The sequence below is a fragment of the Danio aesculapii genome, chromosome 21 (assembly GCF_903798145.1).
Source record: "Danio aesculapii chromosome 21, fDanAes4.1, whole genome shotgun sequence".
Classification (NCBI taxonomy): domain Eukaryota; kingdom Metazoa; phylum Chordata; class Actinopteri; order Cypriniformes; family Danionidae; genus Danio; species Danio aesculapii.
The window spans coordinates 43015535-43034379 of NC_079455.1; the positions used below are offsets into that span (position 1 = coordinate 43015535).

At 36.8% G+C, this 18845-nt stretch overlaps 1 protein-coding gene across 1 annotated transcript in view; it reads right to left on the reverse strand.

Moving 5' to 3' along the window:
• shc3 (SHC (Src homology 2 domain containing) transforming protein 3) overlaps positions 1–18845 on the reverse strand; it is a 59225-nt gene that overhangs the window by 6779 nt on the left and 33601 nt on the right. Inside the window, exons 5-12 of the mRNA XM_056446261.1 lie at positions 16694–16813; positions 16547–16600; positions 15048–15099; positions 10725–10854; positions 8784–8931; positions 5007–5061; positions 3379–3573; positions 1515–1813 (exon numbers count right to left, since the gene is read on the reverse strand). Coding sequence (XP_056302236.1) covers positions 1515–1813; positions 3379–3573; positions 5007–5061; positions 8784–8931; positions 10725–10854; positions 15048–15099; positions 16547–16600; positions 16694–16813 — 1053 coding nt within the window. The remainder of the gene's footprint in view (positions 1–1514; positions 1814–3378; positions 3574–5006; positions 5062–8783; positions 8932–10724; positions 10855–15047; positions 15100–16546; positions 16601–16693; positions 16814–18845) is intronic.

Below are 18845 nucleotides of genomic sequence, written 5' to 3' on the forward strand. Positions count from 1 at the left end.
ATAATAATATGAAGAAGAAAAAATATTCACCACCCCCAATCATGGAGCAGTTCAGCAGTCGAATTTATAAAAAATAAATATATTATTTTTAGTTGTAAATAAATGTTAAGAAATCTAATTATTTAAAATGTAAAGCTGACATGAAGATTGAGTGATATAAAAAACAGCTAAATAAATAAAAATTCAATAAAGTAGAAAGGGTGCATTTCAGGACTTGGGGCCCCATGGCTGGAGTTGCTTAGGCCCCATAAATCACTAAATCCGCCCCTGATTGTAATCACTTACTAATTTATAATTACATGAAAAATATGTAGTCAGTAATCTCTTAGATTTATGGTAACGTAATCGGACTACTTTTGGATTACATTTAACATTTTACATTTAATTTGTAACTAGATTAAAGACCTATCTGTTCAGTAAAGCATACACTCAGTGCACCACTTAGCGGGCTTCCACACAGGTTCTGCATCTTGTTTATATACACTATGAACAGCAGCTACGCTAATTATTATCTTTATTCTCCATTTCCACCTGGGGATACTCTTCCCGAGGCCCTCAGACTATGCAGAGTCACTGATTCGATCCAAGACCAACGACGAGATGATCCCAAGGTTTCCATATCCTGGACCAGGCCGTATCCTGAGCAGCTACTGTGGTGGTCATGGAGGAGTGGAGAACATGAGACTGATTCCTGTGACGCTCCAGAGACAGACGAGTCTTCGCTGAGGCCAGCTTCCAGCCTCCGCCGCTGAGACTGCATCTCTGCACAAGACATTTGGCCAGCGGAGAAATTAAAATGATCGTGCCCAACTGAGTCTGGTTTCTCTCAAGGTTTTTTTTCTTCACTTCCGCCATTAGTGAAGTTTTTTTTCCCTCTCCGCTGTCGCCACTGGCTTGCATGGTTCGCGATCTGTAGAGCTGCGCATCGTTTGTTTTGCTCTTCAGTGTTTGGACTCTCAGTAGTGATTATTAAACTGAACTGAACTGAGCTAAACTGAACTGAACTTAAACACTACAAACTGAACTGACACTGTTCCTATTTACTGTGACCTATGTGAAGCTGCTTTGACACAATCTACATTGTATAAGCGCTATACAAATAAAGGTGAATTGAATTGAATTGAATTTAGATTGTGCTAACCTTAATTTGATGTCACATACATTAAAAAAACAATTAAGGTCAATATTATTAGCCCCCTTCAGCAACATTGTCTACAGAACAAACCACTGTTATACAATGACTTGCCTAATTACCCTAATTGACCTAGTTAAGGCTTTAAATGTCCCTTTAAGCTGAATACTAGTATCTTGATAAAAATATTATGTGCTGTCATCATGTGGCAAAGATAAAAGAAATCAGTTATTAAAACTATTATGTTCAGAAATGTGTTGAAAAAAATCTTCTCTTCATTAAACAGAAAGTGGGGGATAAATATTCATAAATAATTCTGACTTCAATTGTACAATCCTGACCCAAAATATGGCTCTCAGAGTGTGAGTGTATGAGTCCTCACCGTGCCCTCGGGGTCGACCAGCAGCAGGTGTTTGGCGAGGCCGTTGTGCATCCCCGTCAGGACGTACGAGCCCGGGTTTGTGGTGCTCTTGCGCACCAGGAAGTCTCCGTCGTGCAGCAGCAGTTTCTCGGCCTGCCGGCGACTCATCTCTCCATGGTACCAGCGTTGGTCCTCCAGCTCCTCATGGGCGCGCAGAGCAGCGGCTCGCATCAGCAGAGGACTGGAGTTATCCACCGATGCCGCTTTATGAAGCTCTGATGCTGCAGGAGTCTGGGTCATGATGGCGTCCTCAAACGGCTCTGGAGAAACACAACGATTTGAAGTCTGTAGCTGCGTCTGAAATCACATACTTCCATACTATTTAGTATGCTAAAAACAAGAAGAGTGTCCAAGTTCACAGAATTCGAAAAACAGTATACGAGAAATGCCTGGATGACCTACTACTTGAAGCGCACATCTAATGGACACTACGCTATACCATGATACCCCGCTGAGGAATTCATGAGAAGGGTCTGGCTGCAGATTTGCACTTGCACTTTCAGGCTTGCACTCTCGGGCTTGCACTCTCAGGCACCCACGCTTCCTCTGCAAGTGACATCATTTACAATTGACACCTGCACTCTCCTGTCACATCACTTTACATTTACATTTAGTCATTTAGCAGACGCTTTTATCCAAAGCGACTTAAAATGAGGATAAGGAAGCAATTTACACAACTATAAGAGCAACAGTGAATAAGTGCTGTAGGCAAGTTTCAGGTGTTTCACTTGCAATCAACACAAATAAACCGGAAGTACGTTTCCAGTTCATTTGCTTGGAAAGAAGATGGAGCTTGGAAAGAAGATGGAGCTTTACAAGGCCTGGGTAATCATCAACAAGCAAAACTACTGCATTCTGACAGTGAACGGCACATGTACGGCAGGCTATGTGAACTTACACTTTTAAGTTTCATTCTAAGAATTCAGTGTCCGCAGTTTAATTCACCATATGTAACTGTTTTTGCTGAAATGATTGCTGCAATCAAAAATGAGTAATGTGTATGATACAGCATAGCGTGAACTCACCTGATATGAAATAAGACTGCAGAGTCGAGCATTTTTAATTAGGTCCTCACTCCATTCAGCTCCCTTTTAGCCAAAGACGTCTGCGGTTGGCATTAAAGCAGTGTGGTGTACGGTAAAAGTTAAGTTTTCTATTCCTTGACTTAGGCATCCAACTGCACAACACGACATGTTTGCTATTGGAACCGGTCTCTTTTTGCAACTGGGAACCCATGTGACGTCATGTGTGACGTAGGTTGGTAATTCCTCTATACTATATAGGTATAGAGTCTATGTGAAGATCTTCAGCGATGTGTATTGGTAATAACAACAATTACCATATTTTATGGATGATAAATATTGCACACCCCAAACTTATACACATTAAAAAAACACACAATAAAAGCAAAAAAATAACCTCTTTTGTGTTATGAGCTGCTTTTACAATTTTAACTCCTAGTTATGGTGCTTTAAAGTCAGCTTGAAATTAAAATTTGCTATGTTTATTTTGTTTCCTCACATATTCTTTAATATTCTTAAGGTGAACAATTAATACCTGCACTAAAAAAATAAGTTTTTGTGGTAATGAAGCAAAGTCAGACCATTTGCTTATTTATTAGGAGTGCCGTTCCTTAATAATACCCTCTCTTACCATTAGTTTGATATAAGGGAAAGCTGCGCAAAAAAAGCCCTGCCCCCTATTCAATATTCCGTTTCAACTGGAAGCACATCAACATACTGAAATAAAAGTCTCAGCCACTTCCAGTACAAGCAGATTTTAAACATGTAAATCTCTGTACAGAATGAATCCTCTGTGCTCTTACTCATGTCGAAGAGGTCTTTCCTCGGGCTGTCTTTAGGAGCCCCAGTCGTGCTCGAATCAGCAGGCGTCTCCGTCTCTGCCTGCAGGGCTGCCAAAACCTGCGTGTCGATATGCTGCGTGTTCACATACGTGGGCACTTCTCCAGCTTTAGGAGCCTGAGCTTTGACCTCAGGGAGACTGTAGATGTCACATGACCCTAAATATAAGACACACAGACATTTCATCATTCAGCAGATGCTCTTACACAAAGTGACCAACCAAATGAGGGCAACAGAATCATGTCAAATCACCAGAAAAGCAACATTATGATAACAATCTGGTTAGTTTAGTCATTTTTTAAACCCTTTTCACGTCCATGGAGTCTACAGTGTTCATTTGTACGTCTAAAAACTAAACATTTATGATGCTTTTGTTTGCTGATGTTATCTTCAGCATAACAACTCTAATGCCGGAGGGAAGCTTCTCACTCAGGGCTGTTATTCAGTCACTAAGGGACGCGGCTTTCCCCCTCTGATGACACGTACAAAGAGAGAATGTTAATCAAAGTGTTTCTGCTGACTGTTTTTATCAAGTCTTATTATAAAAAATAGAATTAATAAATTTTTATCATTACAGTCTGGTTTTATTCATACACTGATGCCACACAACTGTGTTTAAACTCCTCATAAAAGTCTTTTTTGCATAATAAGGGTCCTTTAAAACACATTTTATATCATCATAATCAAGCTTATCTTAGGAAGACAGTCTCTACACGTTAATTTTGGCATTAAACATGCAGTTAAAAGTTACATTTATTTTTAAATAAAAGCCAAGCTTCGATTTGAGCTTGAAAATTAAATTAGAAATATGAATATTTTATGAATATTGTATTTAGGAAACCATAAATGTTTTAATTTGCTAGTGCTTATGTGCATTTAGATATCTGAAACCGAAAATAAATATTATGGGAGTAAAAACACACACACAAAAAATTGATTTATGAATGATTTATCTGAATATAGTGCCTATAAATGACTAAATGGGCTGCTACCTCAATACATTACAGATATGCTCACTGAATAAAACCCAACAGATCACTCAGATCATTAGGATCAAGTAAATTAGAAATTCCAAGTGTTCAGTCAAAACAGGGTGAATCGGCCTTCAGCTACTAACAGCGCCCTCTGCTGCTGGAATCAGCTTCCAGAAATGATCAGATGTGCTCCAACATTAGGCACATTCACATCAAGACCGAAAACACATCTGTTTAGCTGTGCCTTTACTGAATGAGCACTGTACTACATCCCATCACACTATTATATCTTTCTTTTCCATTCCTTTAAAACACGTGTTAACACATTTTAATCTGTTTTTAATCATTTAAATTTTCTTGTTTCTTTTATTCTTGTTTATGTAAAGCACTTTGAATTACCATTGAGTATGAAATGTGCTATTTAAATAAGCTTGCCTTGTCATGATTTTCAGAACTGATCAAGTGATGCATTTACATCAAAGTGATAGTATCATCAAAGGGTTAAACAAACAAAAACAAATGAAGGTCAAACTTTTTTGTCCAGTGCAGCAGGGTTTTCTGTGCTCTAAATATATATAGAAACAAAGGAAATTAAAGTTCACTGTAAGTAAGTTCACCTTGCTGGATGAACATGGGTCGGCCCTGGTAGTAAGTCTGATCCACTCCTGCACCCTGCGTGAGGAAACAACAAAAATAAATCACCTCTTCGTCTTCATCATCATGTGGAATGTGAGTTTATTAAACAATTACCAATGTTGAACTAATAATTGTAACTCAAGTCATTTTGATATGACAGGTAATTTTTAGCTGATTATTTTTTTTATTTGCTTATTGATCATTTTAATTAAATAATAATGACATCCACAAATATTTTTACAAGTATTTTTTGTCATTATTATGAATTTTTACAACAAACAAGCACGTTTTAATATATTCATAACCAAGTTCGTGCTTTACCATCATGTTTAAAAAAAAAAACGCTAAAATAAAAACTGTGATATTTGGCTATCTATAATCTATAATAATAACTCCTGTACAGCAGTCCCACAACATTCTGACACTCGATGACACTGGAATACCCTGTCAGAAAAGTCTAGTGGCTGATAATGAGCTGTTTAAAGTGTCTGCTATAGTGTTAATGTTGTTTTGGTGTGTTTACATTGATGAATATAGCCACTGTGTAAATACACAGTACAGTTATGATCTTATTGCCACATTAGATCATTATGATAACATAATATGTACCTTCAGTGATTTCTTGAAGATAAATACCAAAAAATAGCACAACTTGAATAACTACAGCAGTCGCCATCGTCTGATCTCATATGAAGCAAGAGATCGCGATGACATATGATGACATGTGCAGGTGCTGTAGTAGTGTCACATTTCTAAGGGGTGCATTTCGAAGCCCTTACCCTTCACACTCTGTTTAAAAGGCCAAGGGGAAGGGGAACAAAAATAGAATTGGGATTGGGCCTTTTTTTACATTCTGGAGTGGGAAAGTTAAAGAGCCCATATTATACATGAAATAGGGTCATATTTAGGTTGTAAGGGTCTCCAACAACAGTCTAATATGCATGCAAGGTCATAAAACAGTTTGATGGTCTTATAATCTGCATTTATTTTTACCTAATTATCCCAACGACTCCCATATGAATCGTTCAGCGATTCATTTGTTCCCAACCCCCTCCTCAGCGCGAAGCTAATCTGCGCTGATTGGACCGATGACAGCCTGCTGCGATTGGTCGACACGGACAAGGCTTCAGCACGAGACAGAGTGAAATGCCCAGCTGGTAATCAACTATATAAAAGTAGTCACAGTGCACACGCGCTTCATAGTGTAAGGCTTTTTTCACACACACATACAACCCTCCTCAGAAGAACTGGGGAGATCGACGCGAGTCTCTCTCTCTCCCTCTCCCTCTCTCTCACACACACACAACGCTCCTCAGAAGAACTAGGGAAAGCGACGCGAGTCTCTCTCTCTCTCTCTCTCTCTCTCTCTCTCTCTCTCTCTCTCTCTCTCTCTCTCTCTCTCTCTCTCTCTCTCTCACACACACACACACACAACGCTCCTCAGAAAAACTAGGGAAAGCGACGCGAGTCTCTCTCTCTCTCTCACACACACACACAACGCTCCTCAGAAGAACTAGGGAAAGCGACGCGAGTCTCTCTCTCTCTCTCTCTCTCTCTCTCTCTCTCTCTCTCTCTCACACACACACACAACGCTCCTCAGAAGAACTAGGGAAAGTGACAGGAGTCTCCTGTCTCCTAGCTTACGATCGATCGCCATAGCAACGACAAACGGCAGTGGAACGCGAGCTAACAAAAGCCTTTAACGTTATATCCGTAAACAAAGCGGCACGCGTCGCGTTTTCAACGTGGCTTACATGTGATAAGAGAATATAAAGAGTAACCGCGTGTACTGTACCAGGTTAACAACTCATCTTTGGGTAGAGACTGTCAATATTATCCATCTGAGCACAGCGTGACTTCATTCGACCGGCGGCGTCTGTGTGTGTGTGTCTAGTGTTTTTTCTGTGTTAGTGGGCCTGGTTTGCGCGCGTAACTACTGGCGAGGCTTGTGTTTCGTGGCTGCGTCATCGCGAAACACCTAATGACTCGTTATCAAGGCGACTCGTTTGAAGCACTATGAGTCGACTCTTTTATAGACGAATCAATAGTTTTAAACACTGTACACTTACAGATTTAAGCCTTAGCTGGATATTTCACTTCACTTAGAGCTGTGTTACACACTACATGGAAGGGCATTTTCAAAAACCCATAATATGGGCTCTTTAACATTTTTCTGCATTCTGTTGTTTATTTCAATATTTTCCCAAAATGTTTTTATTTATTTACTTGAATTATAATTCGTGTTGGAACAGGAAAGCTGAAATTGTTCTGTATTATGTCTATAAATATATATTTATTAATTTCTGAAAACTTTACTATATTTGTTGGCATGGGAAAGCTGCAGTAGTTATGCATCTTGTTTTTATTATCAAACAAAATACTGCTTATTTATCCATTTATTTAAACTTAATTATATATGTTGCTCAGTATTTTGTGTTGCACATTTTGATGTAACAAAAATCTTTATATATTAAACACTACATTGTAATTATTAGTATATGTTACTATTACTGTATATATATATATATATATATATATATATATATATATATATATATATATATATATATATATATATATATATATATATATATATATATATATATATATATATATATATATATATATATATATATTTCTTTTTTAAATATTTCCCAATTTAAGTTTAATGGAGCAAGGAAATTGTGAGAATGTCTGATGATGTTTTTTCTTCTGGAGAAAGTCTTATTTGTTTTATTTTGGCTAGAATAAAAGCAGTTTTAATATTATAAGAACCATTTTTAAGAATTTTTTTTTTCGATTGTTAACAGATCAAACCATCGATATACAATAACTTGCCTAATTACCCTAACCTGCCTAGTTAATCTAATTATCCTACTTAAGCTTTTAAATGTCGCTTCAAGCTGTATAGAAGCATCTTGTAAAATATCTCATCAAATATTATTTACTGTCATCATGGCAAAGATAAAATAAATCAGTTATTAGAGATGAGTTATTAAAACTATTATGATTAGAATCTCCGAATCTCCGTTAAACAGAAATTGGGGAAAAAAATAAACGGGCTAATAATTCTGACTTCAACTGTATATATATATATATATACTGGGCAAAAAGATTAATCACAAATAATCGCATCCAAAAGTTTGTTTTGACATAATAAATGTGTGTGTATAATACATCTATTTATTATGTTTATGTGATGCACACACATAGAATCAAAACTAAACAAAACCAACATAGTAACATAGATATTTAAATTTAGATATAATTTGTATGATACACATATACACTTTCATTCTTACTACTTATCTAAATATAAATAAACATTTTCTCAAATATATGCATATATGCACACACACACACATACATATATATATATATATATATATATATAACATAAACATGATAAATATGCACAGTACACAAAATATATAAATAAAAAACATATAATACACACATTACGTCAAAACAATCGTTTATTTTGGATGCTATTAACCGTTTTTTTCTTTTTAATTGTGTTATTTAATGTACTTATTTCATGTGCTTTTGTGTTATTATATACAATACATGTACCAAAATAACCCGATTTCTTTTATCTGTAGGAGTAGAACTACTTTTTAAAGAAATATCATTAAGGGATATTTATCATTCACCAAAACACAAAGACAGAAATGCATGATCTGCAGATTCAGAAAGAACTGATCTAGAGTGATTTTCAGTCAGCTAGTATAAATAGTTGATAGTAGGCGGGTTATTACCTGACTGCTGTCTTGCGTCTGACTGGTCAGTCTGGCGTCGATGAATCCTCCAGGCGGAGGCATTTTTCCAGGGATGCTGTTATAATAGTGATGATCTGCGGTCTCGTCTCCTTCCTCCATCCAGGGCGGCTCGTCTGTGCTCATGACCCTACAGAGAGCACAGAATGAGTGTTTGCAGTCATCTTTGGCTTCAGAGTCATGGCCTGGATTCGAAATCGCATACTTCCATACTATATAGCACATTAAAACAGTTTGTGAGCCGAGTAGTTTGTCCAAATTCATACATAGTAGTGGAAAAACAGTATGCAAGAAGTGTATACGAATACTACGTCCGGCGAAATTCTGAAGTGTGCATCTGATGGAACCTACACTTTCTCATGATGCACTGTGAGATAATTCATGAATGGGATAGAAACAACACAATTAACATGGGTAGGTCACGTGATGATGACAAATGGCAGATGTAGTACGTGTGATTTCATTCATACTACTCACATTCACACTATAGAGAACGTACTTTTCTACTGTAGTAAATTTAAATTCAAATGTAGTACCTACTCGAGTAGTACACTGCAAAAAACATTTGTAAATTATCAGTTTTCCATATTTGATGATTGATGTTTTTTTTACTTATATATGCTTTTGAATTGCATTATGGGTTCTTGATCTTTCCTCCAAAATCTTTTGATGTTGAAAAGTTTAAAAATTTACATATTTAATTGTTTGAAATAATTGTTTGTGTTGCAAATTACGGTACAAAAACCTGGTACTCTTTCTGATATTTAAATTGACTTAATTCTCTCTATATTAGTTCTTAAACAATATCGTGGGCCCTATCATACACCCAGGCGCAAGACATGTTTAGTATGTGCTTTAATTAAAACAATTTTATATTTGTCCACCTGTCATTTTTTAGACGTATGATCACCATTTGGCATAAGAATAGGGCCTGTGTTTGGATATAACTCAGTTTTTTGAGCACACTTCGTTATTATTGTTCATTTATTCCTTTGCTGGAAATTAGAACTGAATTTAGAAATAGTTTTGAAACTAATTTGTGCTTAACAAACTAAATTAAATATGTAGGCTAATGGATGTCTTCAGTGGAGTGAGTTTCCATCTTTTCCTTATGTACAAAAGTAAAGGAGTAAAGTAAAGAGTAAAAGTAAAGTAAAGAGAAAGTAAAGAGACTGAATGGAGGAAGCTCGTTCTATATCCTTGCGCTGCAGAAGATGTTTAACTGTTTTCTCGCTAGTGAAGCGTTCAGTTTTTACACTTACAAAGTCCGCCATGTAAATAGCAAATGTGCCATGGCGTGACGCAACTGACTCTTAAAGGGAATAGGAGATGAGACTCTGATTGGTTTAATGCATGTTATGCTCAAAACACACCCAGAACTCATTCAGAGAATAAGCACAACCCTGTTAGACCAGTGCGTAGTTATCAATCCTTAAAATAGCAAAAGTGTGTCGGTGCAATAGCCTAGTGGTTAGCGCGCTGACATATGGTGCGATAGCACTTCAGGACGTCACGAGTTCGAATCCTGGCCCGAGGACATTTCCCGTACCTAAACCCTTTTTTTCTTTCCCTTTTCGTTTCCTGTCTAAAATACTGTCCTATCCACTTAATAAAGGCCAAAAATAAATCTTAAAATAGCAAAAGTGGATTCAGACATGCCCTTAATGCTTTTGTGCCATGCGCTTTAGACTTTGTGCCCAGATTGTTAAAATAGAGCCCCAATGTCTCTTATTAAAATACCTTTGTCACTTTATTAATCTAGTGTTGAATTTTTAACATCAAAATTCAACATAGCAGAGATCAAGATCCCATAATGCAATTCACACCTGGAAATAAACAAAATACGGAACCTGTTAATTAACGGATATTTTTCACAGTGCAGGCGATTTGGGACGCATCCCTGGTGTGCTCATGTGAACTCACCTGTCGTGAATGGACGAGGGTTTGCTGGAGGGGCACTGCAGGTAGAGCTGAAAGCGCAGGTCAAACGCCTGACCGATTGTACTGATCACATCCTGGGCCAGACCGTCAGAGCACTCCAGAATATGACAGGCTAAAAAAAAACATGAGTTCAAGAAAATCAATTATGCAGAAGAAAATGTTTTGCTGCAAACTAAAAATGTATTGGGAAATAAATGCCCACAAACGTGTGTTTTTAAAAATCTGATTAGAAACAGTTTGTCATAGTGTTTTTTATTATGTCTATTTATTTTTTATACATTTTTATTATTTCAGTTTTTGTTGTTTTAATACATCAATTCACTGCCTTGGCAAATAGCTAAAATAAGTTAAAATTAAAAAGAAAAAAAGTACACTTTTTCTACAATTATGTATATTTTCTACATATTCTCTCTATATATGAGCAATATCACATGAGTAGCAGTGCAATATGGCTGTATATGTCACGATCACAATCGATCTAACCATCATAGATCGCTGGAGAACATTCACATTGCATAGAACTACAAATCCGACATTAAATGGACTACAAGACCCAGTCATGCACCACACACACAACCGGTTCCTGATGCTGACTGATTGCAAACACACAGCTGATGCTGTTCAAGTACTGATTACACAAACATATATACGGCTAACTTTGAGACACTCATGGCTGAGTCTTGTTGAACTGTATAGTGAACATTACGATGCCTAGTCTGGCCATGTATCGATCTTTGTTTTGTTTGTTTAATCATGTCTGCTGCCTGCCTTTGACCATTCACCTGCTTATTGACTACGATTCTGGATTGCCTGTATACATCTGTTTGCTCCTGTATTGACTGTTTCCCGCCTGACCATTCTCTGCATGATAAAACCGGTGTTTGGATCCTCACCCATGTTGTCAGCGTCACACCATTGTAACAGTATATGTGATATGTGCGTTGCACTGAGTTTTTCTCCTCTAAGGGCTTATAATGCAGTCTCTGTCGCCACCTTGTGGTGGAACGTCAACTGTCTTTGCTCTGCTCAATATGACAGGTTGATAGATGACAATGCGCTGTATCTCTGAAATTATAAATATTTAAAATAGCCACTATCCTTATAATTAAACTGCAGAGTTATAATCTAAACAACTACATTATCTCCTAAAAAAGCCTCAAAAGTACGTTATGTAGTCTAACTGCTGCAATATTTGTCAAACTGTAGTGAGTTAATTGATCTGCTGTCTCGCTATGTGGGCAGATTAATACAGAATGGTGAAGAGGCTGTATTAGTGCTGTTATTGCAGAATATCACACAGCTATCAGCCAATCAGATTCGAGAACCAGACAGAACTTTTGTATAAGCCTATATAATGTGTGTATATGTGTTATGATGACCGGCGATCCAGCGACTGCAGATCGCCAAAGGACAACAAATCCGCCATTTCATAGACTACAAGCACCAGTCATGCACCCTTACATACACACCTGCTCCTAGTTCCGGTGATTGCACACACACACACACACACAGTCTCAGCTGAAGCCGCTAGATCGCTGGTGATCATAACAGTGTGTGTGTGTGTGTGGGCACTGTGCATGTATATAAATATAAACAAAATTATATTTGAGAATTTATATTTATATTTGTAAATTAAATAAGTATATTTAATACAAAGTATATACACATAAATATATATGTATATATTTTGTTTTTGCATTTTTTTGTATTTTATATGTTTTATTTATATGTTTAATTCAACCAAGGCTCATTCTGAGAACGTAGTCCCGGGGACGTTTCTGGAGACCGCGAAATACGTCCCGGGAGGTACATATTTTTGCAGTTTTTGTTTTCACGAGTCCGCGAGAGGCAGCTGTGCGCGCTTTTTCCCGCGCCGTTCTCGCGTAAACCCGCTAGAGGCCGCTGTCGAACGACCTTCCGCCTGTCTGCCTGGATGACAGAATGATTGACCGTGCGACCGGCCAATCGGCTGACCCACCCTCCTCCGTCCCTAAACCCAACCAACGACGATTCACAAAAGCCGTCCAGAAAAAGAAAAGCCCTCGTCTGATTTTTACCACGTTTTCGGATTTTGACCACATTCTCATCCTGTGGCGAACTTGTTCGCTTCATTTTTTTGGATTTTGTTTTTGTTTTCTTACCTGATTTCTGGAACCGCTCTTCCCCGGACTCGAACCCGGTTGTCGTCGTCGTGGTCAGCCCCTCTCTGCGCCTCGAGTCCGCCAGAGTACACGAAGAGCTAACCGGACAAACTGGTTGCAGCGGTAAAGCCCTCCACACGGAGGCGAGCGGCCGGCTGGCCGGCCGGCAAGCGCCGAAGGGAACGGCGTCACACCTTAAAAAAATGAAATGCAGCCGTACGTACCCCCGACTACGTATTTCGCGGTCACCAGAAACGTCCACGGGACTACGTTCTCAGAATGAGCCTGGGTTGGTTTAATTTATACACACTATTTCTACATAGTGAGTACACACATTATGTAAATACAAATAGTTAACTTGGATTCAATTGATCGTTTGATAGCACTAATCTACACACACAATTTAACAGCAAATATATGCACATTCATACCAATAATAATCACCAATAATTGCTTAATAATAATTACTCGAGTTCACACACTTTTTTTGTTGATCTAAAACCAATCGATTGTTCCAAAAGAGATTTTACGTTAATATAAAACTACTTTACAGCTCTCAGTGATTAATTAAAGGTCACATAAAATGCTGGTTATAAGAGTGTCTAATATCTATTGTTTTTATTTTAATGTTTAAATTCAAACAGAGAAGAAATCAAAAACATAAGAGGCATGCATTCAGAAGTATTAAATATCAGCATATGGGCAAATGGATGGCGATCTGCTGACTTCCTCCACTGTACAGTGTCCATTACTGCATCTTTCCACCGACAACATAGAAAACGCATTAGAAAGTACAGCCAGAGTTTTCAAACGTGGCCTCTGCACCGACAGGAAGTTAAAAGATCCATGAAATGAAAAGAGAGGCAGATACAACAGCCACAGAGATTGATTTTCTGATGCTAAATGTGGCCGTGGTGAACTGATCAATCATGCTTGTGTGTGAATGCAGCGTTACAGCGAAACCAACAATATGAAACGGGCCCTCAGGAGCCATAGGGATGAAACTGTGGTTCACCAACAAGAATATAATGTCAGCTGTGAAGCGTCTAACATAAAACACTGCACAGTTTGAGTTAGGGCTGCATGATATTGGAAAAAAATTTATTTGTTTTGCTGTGATCGGAATGTAATTTCACTAGATGACTTAAATAGCTCTAATTTTAAAGATTTCATTCATTTAGATTGACTGGGGTGATCAAATATTTTTTCTTTGCAGTGCATCTGCATAAAACTGAAGGCTTCTGGTAGTATCCAGGGCATTTTTGTGGTTTTAATCTTGTTTTGAACTGAGAGAGTGTGTCTGAGCCTCAGATATTATCAGGAAGGCTATTCCAGAGTTTAGGAGCCATATATTAGAGAGCTCGACCTCCTTTAGAGGACTTTAGTGCTATTCTGGGTACTACCAAAAGGCCGAGTTATTTAAATCCACTGAAAAAAAAATTCAATGAAAGTCTAACCATTTACTTCTGTGTTTGGATTGGCGTTTCTTCTGTTGACGTCAACCTCAAGGTTTCCATAGCAACTACATAATAATACCCTCTCTTACCGTGAGTTTGCTATGAGGGAACGATGCGCAAAAGAAAGCCCCGACTCTAATCAATCTTCAGTTTCAGTTGGAAGTACATCAACATACTGAAATTAAAATCTCAGCAACTTCTGGTTCACCCGGACTTTGACTAAAGTCAGTGTAATGCAAACTACCAAGTAATTTATTAATCTTTGCTGATGTTAATTTTGTAGGTAATTTTTTATAACACAGTAAAATCAAAAGTCGTAATCATTTTAAATAATCCCACCAGAACACACCTCATGACAACCTCAACCTATAGAATTGTAAGTGTGCCTCAAACAGGTGAGTGGGATTGACCAACCACCTGTGCCTCCTCAATTGTAAATCGTTTTGGACAAAAGCGTCTGCTTAATGACTAAATATAAATGTGCATTTTATTAAAGAGCGTTAATAACTAATAAAATGTATTATTATTTTAATCGGTTTTAACATATGACTATATAATATGCGTATTTGTCACTGTTCATTTGAAAACATTAACGTTTACTTATGTGACTTTATGAAACCTGTACATACAATAAAGCAATGCATTAATTAATTTTGGTTGCTGTTAAAAGTCATCTTTTTGAGGAAAATACAGGTGTAATACTGTACCTCTCCGGTTAACAGGATCCTTCGCCACATAAGCAACGTAATCAGTTGTGTCCTGTTGACAGAAGAAGAGAGAGAGCGATTAATGTCCAAACAGAGCCAGTTTCACATTCCATGTTTCTTTAACACTCTATTAGATAAAGAATCATCTAAAGTGGCAAACTGAAATTATTTATCATAACTATTTCATAACTGTGAGCTCATGTTACAATAAAGCCACCCCCATTTGAGCTCATAAACATAAGACCACCCACATTTACATATTAAACCTGCAGATTCACTCATTCAGTTGTTAAGATTATGACAAAACTATGAGCTCATTAACACAACATCCACATTTACATATTAAAACCTATTAACTATACCTATATCATTATATAGTAATTATATTAACTATATCATAACTATGACCGCCCATATTTACATTTTAAACCTGCAGATTCACTTATTCAGTTGTTAAGATTATGACAAAACTATGAGCTCATTAACACAACATCCACATTTACATATTAAAACCTATTAACTATACCTATATCATTATATAGTAATTATATTAACTATATCATAACTATGACCGCCCATATTTACATTTTAAACCTGCAGATTCCCTCATTCAGTTGTTAAGATTATGACAAAACTATGAGCTCATTAACACAACATTCACATTTACATATTAAAAACCTATTAACCATACCTATATCATTATATAGTAATTATATTAACTATCTCATAACTATGACCGCCCATATTTACATATTAAACCTGCAGATATGATCATTCAATTTTCATGATGATACTCTATAATCTCATTAATATAAACTCACCCACATTTGCATATTAAACAGTCGTTTATTAAATTGTTATGATTATGACATAAATATGAGCTCATAAACATAAGACTCACATTAACATATCAAAGCCGCGGATTCATTCATTCAGTTGTCAAGATTATGACAAAACTATGAGCTCATTAACATTAGATCTACATTTACATATTAATATTTACATATTTAATATTAAATCGCCATCATTCATTAAAATGTCATAACTATATCATAACTGTAAGCTCATTACAATACTCTATGAACAGGTATGAACTCATTTACATAAGACTGCCCACATCTACATATTAAACCAGCAGATTTGCTCATTCAGCTGTCAAGACCCACTCATTTACGTAATAAAACTGCAGTCATTCAAGTTTCAAAAGAATGACTATTGTGATAGGATAAAAGTATTTGTTTGCATAATTATAACATCATTAAAATGGATCACTCACATTATTTACATATTCAAATTTGTAAAAAATGCCTTATTCGTGAAATTTTTAAATAGGAAATGAGAGTGTAAAACCTTTACAAACTACTCAAATACCACAAACATTACGCCTCCCTTGATCAAAGAAACACTGAAGTCAATCCCTCTTAATTTTTTGCAAGTGACTCTGAGATTTGTGTGAATGAACGTCAGCTGAAGAATGATTCACTAGTGTAAAACCTTACCGGATCTCCACCGGAGGCAAAGGATATGGACTGCATGTGATGATTGGCTATTATCTGTGGAAAGAGGAAGGGGAATCATTCATCTGGAATACAACACTGGCTCCTGAAAGAGAGACGATCAGTGTGTGTGTGTGTGTGTGTGTGAACCTGTTTGGAGTCGGGTGTCATCAGGTTTAAACTGCTGGTGGAGATGTTGAGGTTGATGCTCATGCCAGCGAACTGCAGGTTACTCTTGCCCAAAATACTGGAGAGGAGTTTGGACGGAGTCTGAAAGACAGACGGACACATATTCAGTCGTGTATGTTCATCTGTAAAACTACTGCATTTGTATTATTTTCTTCTGTCTATTTCAAGGACTCAAACCTGGAAATCTGATAACTGCTCATTTGATAGACTTTTAAAGACTTTTTACCTTGGAAATCAGTTCAAAATTCATGCTCCACATATTCAAATTATGCTCAGAAGGACTATTTATTGGTGGCATGGTGGCTCAGTGGTTAGCACTGTCGCCTCACAGCAAGAAAGTCGATGATTCGATTTCCAGCTGGGCCAGTTGGCATATCTGTGTGAAGATCCTCCGGGTGCTCTGGTTTCCCCCACAGTCCAAACACATGCACTATAGGTGAATTGGATGAACTATATTGGGCATAGTGTATGAGTGTGTGCGTAAATGAGTGTGTATGGGTGTTTCGCAGTACTGGGTTGCAGCTGGAAGGGCATTTGCTGTGCGAAACATATGCTGGTGGTTCATTTCCCTGATGAATAAGGGACTAAGCTAAAGGAAAATGAATGAATGTATGAATACTTTATTCATTTACAATATAAAAAAATTTATAATATTAATGTACAATTCTCCCAGTGTTGTGTTGCGTCTGGAAGGGCATCTGCTGCGTAAAACATATGCTGGATAAGTTGGCGGTTCATTCCGCTGTGGCAACCCCTAATTAATAAAGGGAATAATCTAAAAAGAAAATAAATGAATGAATGAATGTACAATACTTTATAATTCACACACACACAAACACAGAGGAATGCAGAGTGGACCAAAATCATACAACACAAATATGCTCTCTGAAGGATTGTTTTTCAGAAATATTTTACTGTACATTTTTACTTTTTAATTGTGTTTAAATAGTTAAATAAACAAGCAAATAAATTCTGATTCATTATTTTAATTCATAAAAAGTTTTTGTACACTATTCATTTGAAATCTACAAAACACACACGCACCAGTGCCTCCCACAGGTTTAAAATGTACTTGCTGTGGTAGCCGGATTGAAACACCTTTTACCAACAGTACATGGTTACCTATATGCGACAATAAAAAGTGATTTTTAACAATATTTTTATTGATTATGACACTGTTATACACTGTTTCTTTTTAATGGATTGAAAAAAGACTGTTGAAATAAAAAAGAAATGTATTTGTTTTCTATTCAGGAGCCATGTGCACCCTCTGACAGGTAAAATCTGCTGCTGACATTTTGTACAGTATTGCCAAAGCACGTTAGATATGTATAAAATATGCAATATATGCACATCATCAAATAAAAATATATACAGCAAATTAGAAATAAATGACATAAAGGAATGAAAACAGACAATATCTGAAGAGTTCAGATGCAAAACCCTCTAAATCTATCAGACCTCTTTTCTTGTAAATGAGCATTTTCTAGCAGGCTCCTCTGATTAGGTTCAGAAGTTTCATTTTATATGTAATGATAAGGCTATTAGCTAGTAAATAAAATACCTTTTTTTTCATAAATGTCAATTTAGACAATGGATTATCTTTTGCGTCAAAAAAAACAGCTAAATCCACTTGTGCTTTTTTTGCAAAAACCTCTAAATCCACCTATTGGGACAAGACAGTGTATTTAGTTGAAAAATTACTAGAGATGCGATTAGAAATTATTTTACCAAACATAAAACACATTACACAAACCACCGAAAATTAAGAATATATAAATATGTCAAGTAAGTGGCGGTTCATTCCGCTGTGGTAAACCAGGGAAAAAGCAGAAGAAAAAATAATGAATAAATTCTGTCAAGTAAGTGGGGGTTCATTCCACTGTGGTAAACCAGGGAAAAAGCAGAAGAAAAATTAATGAATAAATTCTGTCAAGTAACTGCATTAATCAACAACATTAAAACTGACATTGAATCTTAACAATCTGTTGTCATTTCTGATAATTGGGATTTAGATTTAATGTAAGTAGAACAATGTGAAGTTTTTTTTCCCTCTCCGCTGTCGCCACTGGCTTCCATGGTTCGGGATCTATAGAGCTGCGCATCGTTGGAT